This window comes from Hippopotamus amphibius, chromosome 6, assembly GCF_030028045.1.
Source record: "Hippopotamus amphibius kiboko isolate mHipAmp2 chromosome 6, mHipAmp2.hap2, whole genome shotgun sequence".
In the NCBI taxonomy this organism is placed as follows: Eukaryota; Metazoa; Chordata; class Mammalia; order Artiodactyla; family Hippopotamidae; genus Hippopotamus; species Hippopotamus amphibius.
In genome coordinates, this window is record NC_080191.1 from 74,488,984 (window position 1) to 74,506,206 (window position 17,223).

At 38.5% G+C, this 17,223-nt stretch overlaps 1 protein-coding gene across 4 annotated transcripts in view; it reads right to left on the reverse strand.

The window, feature by feature from the left end:
• The window catches only part of RARS2 (arginyl-tRNA synthetase 2, mitochondrial), a 79,365-nt gene that overhangs the window by 42,486 nt on the left and 19,656 nt on the right, over positions 1 to 17,223 (reverse strand). For 2 of the 4 annotated variants that reach the window (XM_057738212.1, XM_057738214.1), the window contains 2 exons: positions 6,279 to 6,381; positions 4,892 to 4,975 (listed from right to left, as the gene is read on the reverse strand). In XM_057738212.1, coding sequence (XP_057594195.1) covers positions 4,892 to 4,975; positions 6,279 to 6,381 — 187 coding nt within the window. Of the gene's footprint in view, positions 1 to 4,891; positions 4,976 to 6,278; positions 6,382 to 17,223 lie in introns of those variants that run through there. The other 2 variants (XM_057738215.1, XM_057738216.1) reach the window with 2 other exon arrangements.

The window sequence follows — 17,223 nt, forward strand, 5'->3', positions numbered from 1 at the left end:
GTCCGTTCCTGCCTTCCCTGGGGGGTAACCACTTGTCAAGCGTCATTTTAGCTAACTACTCCCTTCGCCTTGCAACGACCCTCCTTCCTGGCTGCAGTGACATCATTCTACTGATTTTTGCTTTCCTTTGTTTCCTTTGCAGACCCTCTTCCACTGCTTGCCCTGGCTCTCCACCCTGCACTCCTCTCTTGCTTCTAGCTCCTTACTTTGCACTTCTCCTAGGTGCAAAGTCCTAAGATTTACAACTTACCTACGAGAATCTCGTGCTACAGACTGTTATTGTCAACTCAGGATTGAATATCTCTCTCAGGCACTTCAAACAGAATATACTCCTCTTCCTCCTAGTTCTTCATTTTCATGAACTTCACTCTGAACCCACCAGCTAACCAAGTCAGAAACCGAGAGGTTCCTAAGATCTACCCTTTCCCCACAACCTCCAGAACCAATCATCTGTTAATCACCAAGCTCTGCACATGCTGTCTCCTAAATATAGTTTTCCCTTCCGCCTTTGTTTAGACCCTCATCATCTGTTAGCTACACTGCTACAAAAACAACTACAACAAAACAGCAGCACCTAACCATCTTCTTATATAATATATATTTTTAATCAGGTCTATGTTCTGTTTAAAGCCTTCAATGATTTCCTACCACTTAAGAGATTTTATCAGGTTCTGGTTTGGATTTTTACTTTACATGAATAACATTATTACTTTTTTTTAATTTTGAGGAAATTGATTTGTTAAAAGGAACACTGTAATATCCATAAAAATCACAGAAGTGTTATGTTTTTTTTTGATGATATGTAACTATCAAGATGAAATAAATTTCATTAGTGTAAGTAATACCAAAAAATCATCACATGTGCTACCTGTGGTTACACTTAACACACCATGGAAAATGACAGAGGAAAAGGCTGAAACTCTCATGCAGAGCATGTGAGGCCCTTCCCACTGTAATCTCATATCCTGCCCCATGCCATCCTATGTGCAAACCATACTCAGTCACCTGCTGACTTCAGGCAATGCCATGTTCTTGACTGTACTCTGGCCCAAACTGTCCCCTCTGCCTGGAATGCCTGCTCTTTTATCTCCCAAATATATTATTTGTTTTCATCCCAATTCAAGGTTACCTCCTGTCTCCTCAAGGTAGATTTACTTTCAGGGAATGGGAAGAAAAAAAGATTTACGTGTACCTTTCTTTACACTGGGATTGCACCTTACACATGACCTCATTAAATGATTCATCCCACTAGGTGTGTATCCATCACACACTACACTATGATATTTTTTATGCTTTTCTTTTAAAGCATAAGCTCCTTGAGGACATGATACACTACTTTGTCTTTAGATTTCAGTAATATAGTCAGCATATAATACGCTGGAAGTTTATTGAATTAGTGGGCATGAAGAATAATGTCAGTGAGCTAGTAAAGTTCTGATATTCCAAGAGAGGATAAGTTAGAGGACCACCTGTTCACCAACATATATGTTTAAAGGTAAAAGGTACCCACTAATGTAAATGTAGGTACATGAAGAACCTATAATCAAAAATTAAATCTTTCAAAGGTTTCACTTTTTGGAATGCATTAGCAAATTAATGCTAATGGAATATTCCAAATGGCTGGTGCTTTGTGTTTATCACCATGACATTTTCTGTGGATGATTTTGTCATTTTATCTAATTCTTCATTGGCCAATATTTCTTGACAGCTCTCATCAGAACTTCTAAGTAAGCTACAACTACTTGGTTGGTCAGTTCCTTAGTCAACAGTTGAAAAGTGCTTAATCAAGCATTCTTTCCTTCTATTCAGCCAACTGACACTACACATGACTTGAATGCATCCACTGCCTTTTTTTTTTTTTTTTTTTTTAATTAATTTATTTATTTATTGGCTGTGTTGGGTCTTCCTCGCTGCGCGCAGGCTTTCTCTAGTTGTGGCAAGCGGTGGCTACTTTTCATTCATGAGGTGCATGGGCTCCTCATTGCCATGGCCTCTCCTGTTGCAGAGCACGGGCTCTAGGTGCATGGGCTTCAGCAGCTGCGGCACACATGCTCAATAGCTGCGGCTCACAGACTTAGTTGCTCCCGGGCATGTGGGATCTTCCTGGAGCAGGGATTGAACCCGTGTCCCCTGCATTGGTAGGCAGATTCCCAACCACTGCGCCACCAGGGAAGCCCCCCCACTGCCTCTTGACATAAACTCAATTAATGAAATAATGAGCAGAGTTAGAGCCACTTAAATCAGTATCTCTCTTTCTTAAGTTGTGGTAGAGCGTGCACAGTTTAATTTGGCAAATAAAAATGCATGTGTGCATGTGAAATAGAATATGGTGTCACCCACTGTGTGTTTCTAAGACACACCTAAAAAACCGGATTTTGTTTGCCTTTTTCCTATTTGGTTAAACTCACATTTTCTCTTTCTTTCTGAATAATGAACTGAATTAACTATTATATTATTCAAAGTTAGTTTCTCCTGAAAGACATCTGTAGGCTACTGCCATGTAGAAGTTTGGTACCAAAGTGATAGTTCTTCACAATGATAAGTTCTTTCAGCTTTGAAAAATGTATTATCTAGTCTCAGAGATTTGGCAGTTCCTGCTACCTTTAATTTCACGTTTTAACCTCCTACCTCTGAGGATGATTTATATGAAGACATAAGCCACTATTAGTGATCCAAACCTAAGCTAACATTTAATCATCTCTGGTGCTGCCAGTGCTAGTAATTCAGTTGCAATGCATGAACAGATACATTTTATGCAAGGCTAAATTTGTACATGTGTAGGCAATGATAAATTCCTAATTCTGTGCTCGAGGAGTAAGTTTTGGACATAGATCATTGGCTACATGTCAATCTCAATAACTTTAAAATGAAAAAAAAAAGTTTTATAATAGTCCGAAGAAGGGTTGAATTTTCTTGATATGATCTGAAAACTTCAGACATGCAAATGAACACTGTTCAAGGCCTGAAAATAATGGATCCAGGTGTAGAAGAAAGTAGGCTTTGAGCGGATAAGAATTATTATTAAAAATTATAACATAACACAGGCACATTTGATACTCCTTTTTCAGACTGTGTGTGTTCACTGCTCTAGGATGTATCTTTACCGTGACACTGAGCAGGGCTACTGTGAGCAATCTACTTGTTCCTTTAAAGAAAATCACACTAACGTCCAGATCCTCAAAGCTACAATGAAGGGAGGGTTTCCGTGTGAGAAAGAGTAGCTGGGCCTCAAAGCCCTAACTCTTTCCCTCCATTGTCAATTGAGAAGGATTTGGGAATATTTTTAATAAAGTGAGCTAGTGGGCATCCTTAAACAGAGAAAATCTCATAGTTAATTAATTGTAATAAAGCATGAAAATTCATTGTCACTGAAATTTTGAATTATTAACTAAATATATGCCTTGCCTGGAAATATAAACCACATTTCTTTCAGCTAAGCTGGCTGTAAAGGCAAACTCCATCTACCATAGCACATTTTCCCATAGTCAAATTGCCTATCAAGCGGGCTAAAGTTTAGAAGGCATGTTGGCAAGTTCCACTTTTCTTTCCATAAACATCGAGATAGCAACTAGAAGAAAAAGTCACTTATTTAAAAATGGTACATTGGATTCACTGGTTTGCTAAGTTGACATGAAATATTATCAAGAGCCCAACAAGCTGTAGACACTTTTTAAACAAACTTCCTTCTTGTCCTTGTGATGGATTTTGGTTTAACAAGTTGATCTTGAAGTAACAGTGAAAAAAGATAAAAAGAAAAAGTTCAAAGAAGTAGAGACAAGCATGAAACACTGTCTCTTTCAGAGGAATTATAGCGCTGAGGGGCAAAGGTCTGTAAACTATATAACCTTGGTAAGAAACTATATTATTAGACACTCTGGTTTTATAGTTATTTTCAGTTCAAGACCATGGCATATACTCAGCCTGACCAACCCAACACTGGTGTGTATTTCTCTCTTTTTTTTTTAATAGACCAAACCATGCATTATGATAAATTTTAAAGTTCAACTGAGATAAAACTCAACAAAGGGTCTCATACCACTGCTTATCCAGGACTGCCTGTCCTCCATGGGCTCACTCAAGGGAGACCTAATTCCTCTATGAGGTTTCCCCAACTAATTAAGGTCCTCCAGACTTTACCATCTCTGATGTTTCTTATGCTTATTACATCACTTAAAATTTTTTTTTAAATTGTTTCAAAAGAAGAACTGTCTTATGGTTTCTCTTATACAAATCTTATGCTTCCAACAGATTATAGGCTACCAGAGACTGAAACCAGCAGTATTTTTCTTGTATTCAATATGAAGTCCATTAATTCATTTAACAATATTTATCTCGCACCTACTGCCTGCCTGGCCCTGTGCTAGGAACCAGGGATGTGAGAAAATCAGATGCTATAAGCCCTAATGGAAATTAGAGTTTAAAGGGCAACAGGCATTAATCAGATTGGGAATTCCCTGGCAGTCCAATGGTTAGAGCTCTGTGCTTCCACTGCAGGGGGCACAGTTCGATCCCTGTTCAGGGAACTAATATCCTGCTTAACACACAGTGCAGCCAAATTAATTAATTAATTAACTAAATAAAATAATTAATTAAAAATAAAGTTATAAAAAAAGAATGTAAAATGGCAACTACGGTAAGTTCTGCAAAGGAGACATACAGTGTTATGAGCGTATATGAATGAAGGGGTCAGAAAGGCACTGCCAGGGAACACCAAGATCTGAAAAATAAGCAGATTTACCTTGGGGTGGCATTCCAGGCAGAGGGATCAGAATGTGCAAAGGTTTTGAGGCAAGAGGAGGCAAAACAAGTTTAAGAGCTGGAGGGAAACCACTGTAGCTGAAGCAGAAGGAGTGAGTCAAGGTGCAACAGCTGCAACATAACCGGTTCTTACCTTTGTTAATAGTTCTCTGTTTATTTTGAAATTTACAGTCCCTCGACCGGTGCTGATTTCACTCACCACTGTGTCACATTTTAGCTGAAAAGATACCAAACCAAGCACAACAGGCATGTTATGGAACAGGCTTACCGAGCTCTGTAGTTCTAACCCTACTGGAGTGGCTCCCAAGGGCAGCAGGTGTGTCCCCCTCTCACAGTCACTGTGTCTGGACCTGGGCCTTAGCCCGTCTCCCCAGTTCCGTCATTCTGTTTGTGTTTAAAGGTTTTTCTTCTGTTCTGGGCTAGAATGCGACTCTGTATTCAGAGCCTCTCTCTTCCACTTTCCTATACTCTCACTTCAAATTCTCCTTTTAACATGAAAAAAAGGGAGCACCTCTTTATCCTACCCTATGAACCCCTGAAATGTAATGACTTTTTTTTCTTTTTTTTGTAATGAACTTTTAAAATTTCATCTGCCTTGCATGAGAGTGACAGAACATGACATTCTGTCAGGGCCTCTGCTAAAACAACTCACACCCACACATAAAATGTAAATAATTTAAGTACTTGGTCTTCAATGAATATGCTTTACATTTTTAGCCAACTAGATGTTCAAAGCACCCGAGATACCCATGCAGTCTGAAGAGATTCTTGCTGTCACTGAGGAGCCACTAGCTTTTATTTTTGAGAACTCACAGGAGAAGGAGGAAATAAATATTGTAGTTAGGAGAATTTTATTCCTGGTATACTTTATGATAAAAATCTGGGGTGATTTTTGTCGTCAAATAAACATTTACTTAGCTACCAAAGCTAAGTAATAACCCTATTTAAAAAAAAACTCTGTCCCAAACCTGCCTTTTCTGAAGGTATTACAGTAACAATTTAGATGTAGTCATTCTCCACAAACCTTTCAAATCCTCTTTTAGATACCGAACCCATCAGAGAAATTAGAAATGAAAGGTTTATTAAATCATCTAACCACTTCTCTGCAATCCATGATTCTATTTACATCTAATCATTTCTTCTCATATTTAACATTCATCTTCTCAGAAACTCATTTTAAAAATTACAACCCACTGTTCTAATTTATCAAGCTTGTTCTCCTAAATTCAGAAGTCCATCTAGCTTCAATCTGTAAATTTAATTAACACTTCAGTCTTCCTGTAAGTAGTTAATCAAAAAATTGAATGATGTCAGCTCAAGAGGAATGTCTTATAACTAATTTCAAAAACCATCCTAACCTTAGAGTACAGAGCTAAAATAAATTTAAATTATACTTTCCAAGGTGCCTTGAACACACAAATACTATTAAATTCATTATTATGGCTGAGATAGTCTGTATTTTTTTCTTTAAAATAAAATGTTTATTATAATGTCAAAAAGAGATAACAGTGCTAAGGTACCTTCTCTGCCAGTCTCATGGCTTGAATTTGAATATCTGGTCTTGAATGATCATTGCTGTTTTCCAATAGAGAATCCACAGAAAGCTGAAAGTCAGCTACTTCTCTAAAGAAGTTAAATGGGAAAAGGCTTGTTACCTTAAAAACATGAATAGTGTAACAACAACAACAAAGACTAATCACTCTGGTTCTCTACATTGACACAATTTTATCAGGAGTTACACTTTCAAGATATAAAGCAAAGCAATTAGAAGTATCATCACCTTGTACTGATTTAGAACCTTATCTTGTATCATCTTATAAAATTCTTCCTCTTCCATTACCTAGTTTTAACTTTGCCATATCTCTGTGAGAGAGGCAGAGCAACCATCTTATTTGACAGAAGTGAGAAATGATGTCTGGCAAGTTCAATGTCTCCCCTAAAAATTCTACTGCAACTAATAAGCAGACTCAGAAAAAAGTTCAAGTCTCTTGACCTTGTCTACAAATCTTCCTCCACTATTCCAAATGCTTCCTTTTTTCAAGCCCATTCATTGACCTTCAAATGACCAAAGGGGAAAAACAATCTTTTTTAAATGTTGTAAGACAACTAATGAAAACCTACTGTATAGCACAGGGAACTCTACTTACTGCACTGTGGTGATCTAAATGGAAAGGAAACCCAAAAATGGGGATATATGTATACATACAGCCGATTCACTTTGCTGTACAGTAGAAACTAACATGACATTGCAAAGCAAATATACTCTAATAAAAATTAATTAAAGAAATGTTGTAATCTGAGTTTCAACATCAGGAAAAGAATATTATTCTTAACACTCAGTAGTTCCTTAAAGAGACAGACGTTGCCATTCATCCTTTTCACTGGGTTGGTGATGAAACAATGCGAAAGCAAAGAAACCAAGAAAGAAACACAAAGCAACCGATTAGTGAAAATAATAATCTCTATCTCTAAGGATGGTAGGGAGTGGAATCAAAGTAGTATATACAGGTGGCTTTAACGGTATCTATAATGTTTGATTTCTAAAAACAAAAAATTTGGAAAAAAATAAAGACCTGACATGTTAGAAAGTGAGCATGAATGTTCATTACATTATTCTCTCTAAATTTTCTGTAGTTTGAAATTGTTCGAGGTGTAAAAATAATTTTAATTAATATACAAACATCCACATAATTACTGACATTGAACACCCTCTAATACTTAATAGCAAACTAGAGAATGAGACGTTATGGGCAGAATAAGTGGGATGAACCATTACCTGTCTAGCCCATCGGGAATGCAAAATGGAGGAGCACAGATGACTTCATTCTTATCACTCTTGAATTTCAGGCACATGTCTAAAAAAATGTCTGGAGACTCCTGATCACATTAAAGAAGCTAGTCAGTAATGACCATTAAAAATTTTCCTGAGCCTTGAGGAGTGACCAAGGCGGCAGAGTAGGAAGACCCTGAGCATCCTTCCTTCCATATGCACACCAAAATTGCAACAATTTACAGAGCAACTATCCATGAAAGCCACCTGAAGACTAGGAGAAAATATCTTCTACAGCTCAAGAAGGAACCACAGAGAGACTGGTAAGAGCGGCAGAGACGTAGTACAGTCAAGACCCACAAATGGGAGGATAATTACAATTGCAGAAGCTTCCCCCAAGAAGCAAAGGGTCTGAGCCCCACACTGGGCTCTCCAGTCTGGGAGTCCTACACTGGGAAGATGAGCCTGCAGCATGTTTGGCTTTCAAAGCCAGTGGGGCTTACTTTCAGGAGAGCCAGAGGACTGTGGGAAATAGAGACTCCATTCACAAAGGGTGCACACAAAATTTCACAAGCTCTAAGACCAGGGCAAAAATGTAACTTGAAAGGAACGTAGGTCAGACCCACTTGCAGATCTTGGAGAGCCTCCAGAAGAGAAGGAGGCAAATGGAGCTTACCCTGGGGACAGAGATGCAGAAAGCAGCGAATTTAGGGAGCTCATCCCATGAGGACACAGTGCTGGTAAGTGCCATTTTGAAATCCTCCCTCTAGCTTATTAGTGCTGGGACCCAGCTTCATGTACCAGCCAGACCTCACCAGTCCTGGGATACCCCAGGCCAGGGACCTGGCCCCACCCACCAGTGGGCTAACACTAGCCCAGGGATCCCCAGGCTGCCACAGGTGGTCATAGGACCCTCTTTACCCACTAGGGCGGGCACCAACACTGGGATTTCCTGGGCCCTGCAGCAAGACCATGGCTCCACCCACGAGTGGGCCAGCAATAGACTCTGGTCCCATAGCTCGACACAATAGAAGGCTGACACCACCTCCAAGATAACTTGGGCACCTCAGCCAGCCATGTCATGATATGGGCACACTCACCAGTGGGCCATCACCAGCCCTGGGTCACTGCGACCCTGCAGCCAGCCCTGTCAAGAATTGACTCTGCCCACCAGGAGGCCACCACCAGCCCTGGGACCACCCAAGGTCATGGCTCTGTCCATAAGCAGGCTAACACTAACTCTGGGACTCTGCATCCTGCACCCAGCCACTGCAGGACTTAGCTCCCCACCAGAGGGCCAGCACTAGCCCCAGGATCCCCTGGGCCTCTATAGCCAGTCGCCCTCTGACCCAGCCCTGCCCATCTGCTGGCCTGCACCAGGCCCTGGACTTCCCTGGCCACACAGCCAGATACACCAAGACCCAGCCCTGCTGACCAGCCTGTCAGCACCAGTAATGGGACACCTCAGACCAAGCAGCTAGCCGGGCAGGGACACAGCCCCACCCAGCTGAATCAGGTCAGATGTCTCAGGATTTTCAGAGCCCCTAGATACCCTGGGACTTGGCCCTTCCCACTAGAGAGCAGGCACTAGCCCAGGAACCCAGTGGGCTGACTGCAACACTGGGACCACTAAGGCCTTGTAGCTACAGACTCTAGGACCTGGCTCTGCCCACCAATGGGCAAACACTAGCCCTAGGACCCATTGGGGCTCTTGGTAGCCAGTTGCCTAGTGACCTGGCCCCAGGCACCTATTGACTGGCACCAGGACCTGGACTCCCCTGGCCATGAACTCAGCTGTGCCAGGATCTGGCCCCACCTACCAGTGACTGGCAACTCCACACAAGGCAAGGCCTGGCAACCTACTGGACCTACCCCCAAAAGAGCCAGGTCTATACTTGCATGCCCACAGCAGTCCGAAGGGCTACTTCTACAACAGAAGGACCCACAAAGCGCACATAGGGGACGCCCCTAAATTTAGTCATATGACACTAAAGTCATATGACTTTAGTGACCAGAGGGGAGTGTGCTGCTGGGACCCACATGAAGTCTCCTACATAAGGTCACTTCTCTAGAATAGGAAATGTAACCAACCTACCAAATACACAGAAATAAATACAGAATTAGACAAAATGAGGCCTAAGAGAAATATGTTCCAAATGAAGGAACAAGATAAAACTCCAGAAGAACTAAGAGAAGTGGAGATAACCAATCTACCCAATAAAGAGTTTAAGGTAATGATTTCAAAGATGATTGGGAGACTGCATGAACAGAGGAAGAAGTTGAAAGTTTTAAACAAATAGAAGATATAAAGTAGAATCAAACAGAGCTGAAGCATACAAAAACTGAAATAAAAATACACTACAAGGAGTCAATACTAGAGTAGATGATACAGAGAACAGATCAGTTAATTGCAGGATAGTAGTACTACTTTGTGGGGTGAAAAGAAGAATCTTATAAAAATGAGGACAGTTTAAGAGACCTCTTGTATAACATCAAGAATAACATCAATAATGTAAGACATTCACATTATGGGGGCTCCAGAAGGGGAAGAAAGAGGGAAAGGGGCAGCGAACACATTTGAAGACATAAAAGCTAAAAACCTCCCTAGGCTGGGAAAGGAAACAGACATCCAGGTCCAGGAAGCACAGAGAGTCCCAAACAGGAACAACCCAAAGAGGACCACACCAACACACTGTCATTAAAATGGCAAAAAAAAAAAAAAAGAAAGAAAGAAAGAAAGAAAAAAAAAAAAGAGTGAGAGAGAAAATTACTGCAAGGAAAAATCAACAAGTTACATATAAAGGAACTCTCACAAGGCTATCAGCTGACTTTTCAACAGAAACTCTGAAAGTCAGAAGTGAGTGGCATGACATATTTAAAGTGAAAAGGGGGAAAAAAACCTATAACCAAGAATACTGTACCTAACAAGGCTTTCATTCAGATTTGAAGGAGAGATCAAAAGTTTTACAGACAAGCAAAGGCTAAAAGAGTTAAGCACCGTGAAACCAGTTTTAAATGTTAATCAGATAGAAGAATTAATACTGTCAAAATGACCATACTACCCAAGACAATCTACAGATTCAATGCAATCCCTATCAAAATATCAATGGCATTTTCCACAGAACTAGAATTCCAAAATTCGTATGGAAACACAAAAGACCCAGAATAGTCTTGAGAAATAACAACAAAGCTGAAGGTGCAACACTCCCTGATTTAAAATTATACTACAAATCTACAGTAATCAAAACAGTACAGTACTGGTACAGAAACAGACATATAGATCAATGGGACAGAATAGAGAGCCCAGTAATAAACCAACATTTATATGGGCAATTCATCTACAACAAAGGAGGCAAGAATATACAATGAGAAAAAGATAGGCTCTTCAATAAATGGTGTTGGGGAAACTGGACATTTACATGCAAAGGAATCAAACTGGACTACTCTCTCACACCATACACAAAAAAGAAATTCAAAATGGATTAAAGACTTAAATGTAAGACCTGAATATAAAACTTCTAGAGGAAAACACAGGCAGTACATTCTTTGACATCAGTATTAGTGATATTTTTTTGCCTATGTCTCCTCAGGCAAGGGAAGCAAAACAACAACAACAAAAAAAACCAATGGAACCTAATCAATCTAAAAAGCTATTGCACAGCAAAGGAAACTCTCACCAAAACACAAAGGTCACCTACTGAATGGGAGAAGATATTTGCAAACGACATATCCAACAAGGGGTTAATATCCAAAACCTACAAAGAACTCATACAACTAAACATCAAATAAACAATCCAGTTTAAAAATGAGCAGGTTCCAGAAGAGACATTTTTCCAAAGAAGACATACAGATGGCCAACAGGCACAGGAAAAGATGCTCAATGTAACTAATGCTCAGGCAAATGCAGATCAATGAGATATCATTCATACCTGTCAGAATTATCAAAAACAAAACAAAACAAAAAAACAACAAATAATAAGTATTGGCAAGGATGTAAAGAGAACTCTCACGCACTGCTGTTGGAAATGCAAATCGGTGCTGCTACTATGTAAAATAGTATGAAGATCCCTCAAAATATTATAATTACCATACAGCCTATGAATTCCAAGTCTGGGTATTTATCCAACGAAAATGAAAACACTAATTTGAGAAGATATGTTTACCCCTATGTTCACTGCAGCATTATTTACTATAGCCAAGATAGGAAGGAACCTCAGTGCCCATCAATAGATGAGTGAATAAAGGAGATGTGTATATACACACAAATGAATATTATTCAGCCATAAAAAGAATGCAATCCTGGGACTTCCCTGGCGGTCCAGTGATTAAGACTTCGCCTTCCCATGCAGGGGATGCGGGTTCAATCCCTGGTTGGGGAGCTGGGGTCCCACGTGCTTTGCGGCCAAAAAACCAAGGCATGGAACAGAGACAATATCGTAAAAATTTCAATAGAGACTTTAAAAATGGCCCACATCAAAAAAATCTTTAGAAAAAATTACAATCTTGCCATTTGTGGCAACATGAATGGACCTAGATGGTATTATACTAAGTGAAATAAGTCAGACAGAGAAAGACAAATACTGTATGATTTCACTTATAGGTGGACTCGAAAACAATGTAACCAAACAGAAACAGAACCACAGATACAGAGAACTAACAGATGGTTGCCAGAGGGGAAGGGTGTAGAGGGAAAGAGAGAAATAGGTGAGGAAGATTAAGAGGTATAAACTTTCAGTTACAAAATAAATGAGTCACAGGTATGAAATGTACAGTGTGGGGAATATAATCAATAATGCAATGTCCTTGTATGGTGACCAATGACAACTAGACTTATGATCATTTTGAAATGTATAGAAATATTGAATCACTATGTTGTGTAATAGGAACTAACACAGTGTTGTAGATCAATTATACTTCAAAAACAAACCAACCAACCAACCCAAGCAAACAAACAGACCCCTAGAAAATGAGATCAGATTTGCGGCTACCAGAGGTGCGGGTTAGGGGGAGGGGGGGATGAGATGAAGGTATTCAAAACGTACGAACTTCCAGTTATAAGATAAATAAGTACTAGGGACATAATGTACAACATGACAAAGATAATTAACACTGTTAAGAATACATCTGGAGAGTTTTTAATCACGAGGAAAAAAAATCTTTTTCTTTACTTCTTTAAGGTTGTCTACATGAGGTGATGGATCTTCACTAAACTTGCTGTGGTCACCATTTCACGATGTGTGTATGCCAAATCACTGTATATCAATTGCATCTCAATAAAACGGGGGGGGGGGAGGATTTTCCTGCACCTTAATCCCTTATCCAGGGCCTAGTGTGGATTACATTTATCAACCCAAACTCATCTACTGACATCTGAAGTATAACCAAAGACCCAAATTCATCTATTAATCAGTGTCTGTGTGCTCTTGGGCATGTTGCTTAACTTCTTTTGTAGCATAGTAAAATGGTGATGATAATGGCGCCTAATTAAGTTCTGGTAAAATAATCCTGTTCTGATGTTAAATAAAAATGTTATTACAGTACCAAGCCATGGGGAATTATTCTGTCTGTAGTCCTTCACTTAATCTACTGGTTGGTAAGCTAGTCTGTTTCTTTTCTAAGGCTATTTTATCATGATTACACAACAATTTAACTTTCTGAAGATTAACTTTTAATTGTGGAAACTCATAAGTTTTGAATGTATTGTATTTATTCTTACCAAAGAATTCTGATAATTTAGTCAAGCATTCGTGCCAATAATGTGGGAAACTGAAGAAGTTAGTTTAACAATGGGAATAACACGAAGCTTTTTAAAAATAAAAACCATATAAAGTTAAAATAAGACTATGATAACAATATTAATTGAAAATAAAGATTTGAATGTACCAAAGATTAAATAATGATTTGACATATAGCTAGGATACTTTATGCTTTTTTTTAAGTACAGTTGATTTACATTGTTGTGTTAATTTTTGCTGTACAGCAAAGTGATTTATTTACACACACACACTGTTCTATATTCTTTTCCACGATGGTTTATCTCAGGATATTGAATATAGTTCCCTGTGTAGGATACTTTATAAAAGGTTTAATATGACCATAAACCTATAGGATGGCTCTCAAACATCCAGGAAACCCAAACAGGTCACATGATTTCCTACAGATTCCCTTTTGGGAGCTTATTATACACCCACAAGAAATTTACTTTGTTTACTTAGGTAATTCCTTTTTTTTTTTTAAACTGAAGTACTGTATAATTGATTTACAATATTGTATTAGTTTCAGGTGTACAGCAAAGTGATTCAGTTATACACACAAACACAAATGTGTGTGTATACATATATATTCTTTTTCAGATTCTTTTTCACTATAGTTTATTATAAGATATTGAATGTAGTTCCCCGTGCTATATACAGTAAGTCCTTGTTGTTTCTATTTTACATACAGTGGTGTGTATCTGTTAACCCCATGCTCCTAATTTATCCCTCCACCTCCTTCCCCTTTGGTAACCATAAGCTTGCCTGCTACACCTGTGAGTCTGTTTCTGTTTTGTAAATAAGTTCATTTGCATCATTTTTTTAAGATTCCACATATAAATGTTATATGATATTTGTCTTTGTCTTACTTCACTTAATATGGTAATTTCTAGGTCCATCCGTGTTGCTGCAAATGGCAGTATTTCATTCACACACATACAAACACACACAGTCTATTATTTTCTTTAACCATTCATCTGCTGATGGACACTTAAGTTGCCTCCATGTCTTGGCTACTGTAAATAGTGCTGCTGTGAACACTGGGGTGCATGTACCTTTTTGCATTAGTTTTTGACTTTTCCTATGCCCAGGAGTGGAATTAAGTTTAACAAATCTCCATACTGTTTTCCATAGTGGCTTTACCAATTTACATTCCCACCAACAGTGTAGCAGGGTTTCCTTTCCTCCATACCCTGGAAAGGTAATTCTTAAATGTGAACTATATAAAAAGTCAGAACTGAAAACAATCTAAATGTCCATCAACAGGGGAACGTTAAGAGTATTATTTAGCCCTTGTTAACAAGTGGTATTTTCAAAACAATGATGTCATGAGAAAAGTTCCAAAATCATACATACAGTAGTTTTATAGCTATGATTGTTTAAAGGCTGAAAGATATATTCAAAGAGAAAAGACAAAAGATACACCAACTTGCTAACATCAGTTTGTCCTACTGTAGAAAGAGTATTGGGGATTTTTTCTTCTTATTCTTCTGTATTTTCCAAAATTTCCTTAAGGTTATCTGTTTTGCTTTTGTGATAGAAAAACTAATTTTAAAAAAGACCTTTAAAATGACATAACTCTAGACTATGAAAAGCAGCGGTTGTCAAAATAGTCCACTGTGAAGAAGGAGAGTGGGTAGGGTTAAAGATGAAACAAAACTGGCTGTGTGCTAATGATCACGAGTGATGGGCACACAGGGGTTCACTGAACTCTTCCTTCTACTTTCATATCATTTATAATTTTAAAAAGTAAGTTTTAAAAGCAATAGCTACTTCCCTACTACTTCTGAGGCAGCGTTGTGGTTTCAGAGTGAGATACGCAGACCTAAGTAGTACTGGCTGATAACACAGTTACTGATTCTGTGTCCTACAAGCAGTATTAAATAGGAATTTCACCCTAGCTGGAAATACAGCTCACCGTTAAACAACTGGGAGAGTTAGGGGCACTGACCCTCCGAGCAGTTGAAAACCCGAGTGTCATTTTACAGTCAGTCTTCCAAACCCACAGTTTTGTATCCACGGCTTTAACCAACCACGGATCAGGTAGTACCGTAGTTCATGCTAGCTGAAAAAAATCCACGTATAAGTGGACTCACGCAGTTCAAACCCATGTTGTTCAAGGGTCAACTGTATAATTGAGAGAATTAGGAGGGCTGAGCAAACTGATTCACATCACATTAAATAAACCACACTCACAAAAATAATATTTCTTAATCTTCCTGGCATGTTATAGCGTTTTATTGATAGAATCAAGTTAGAAATATACAACAGTTAGGCTTTGTTATAGTTCTCTAAAGGATAATGGGTTTATGAAGGCAAAGCAGCAGCAATTTCTTTTGTTTTAAACAAATATGCAGAATTTTAGTCTGGTAGCCTAGAAAAACTGCGGTCCTCCCCAGTATTTATTTTCTACAAACCAAAGCCTTAGTATTTCAGATTGTTAAAGTGGAACTGCCCAAAGGAGCTACAAGCAGGTAAAGAAAATCTTATTCAAGAGAGGGGCCAAGACAGCAGGCATGTGAAAAGGTGCTCAGCATCACTAAGTATTAGAAAAATGCAAATCAAAACCATAATGAAATATCCCCTCACATCAGAATATGTACTATCAAAAAGGTGAGTAATAACAAGTGCTGACAAGGATATGCAGAAAAAGGAACCTCATACACTGTTAGTGGGAATGTAAATGGGTGCAGCCACGATGGAGATTCCTCAAAAAGTTAAGAATAGATCTACCATATGACCCAGCTATTCTACTTCTGGGTAATTATCCAAAGAACATGAAAGCACAAATTTGAAAAGATATAAGCACCCCTATGTTTACTGCAGCATTATTATTATGGAAACAACCTAAGTGCCCATGAATGAATGGATAAAGGAGATGTGGTGTATATATATGTGTGTGTGTGTGTGTGTGTGTGTGTGTATACACACACACAATGGAATACTACTCAGCCATAGAAAAAGATGAGATCTTGGCATTTGGGACAATGTGGATAGACCTTGAGGGTATTATACTAAATGAAATAAGTCAGACAAAAGAAGACAACTACCATATGATTTTGCTCATGTGTGGAGTATAAGAAACAAAAACAAAATAAGTGAACAAACCAAACACATAGATACAGAGATAGAGTAATGGTTACCACAGGGGAAGGGATGGTGGGGATGGGGGAGGATGAAATGGGTAAAGGGGATCAACTGTATAATGACATATGGAAACTAAATTTTTGATGGTGAGCATGCTATACTGTATACAGAATGTTGTACACATGAAATTTATATAATGTTATAAGCCAATGTTATCTCAGTTAAAAAAATAAAAATAAAAAACAAAAAGATGGGCCTAGACAGTTCAGCTTATTAATGGTCTTTGAAACAAAATAAAAAAAACAGACATTTCATCATGCAAAATGTCCTTTAAAGATTTTATGAAATAGGTAACTGGTTTGCAAGATTACATCAATTTACACATAATTATAAGGCCCATCTTTTGGTCAGTAGCTGCCTTTGTTCTCGGAACTCAATACAGATGAAGTTGTAGTAGGCCATTTTAAAGATACTCTCTTTTACAACACCATATGTAGCCTCTTTCTTTTCCACTATCTCTTTGTCCTATTCTGGGAAAAAGAACATTCATTCTACTCTATCTTAAAATCCTGACAAAGTTATGGACACAAAATGTAAGGACATAATGGTATAATGCTAACGGTATCATTATATCATAATGGTATAATGCTAATTTAAGCTTAGGGCTTAAATGCCTACTATGTAGCTAATTTGTCACTATTAATTGAGAGGGTATTTTATCCAAATATTGAAGTTTTTCTAGCCAACTGGTAAACAAGTATCAATGAGACTGACCAAACTCACAAAAGATATCTCTCTGAAACCAAGAAGCAACTATAGGTTGTATGTAGTCCTAACCAGTAGTTCTCTATCAAT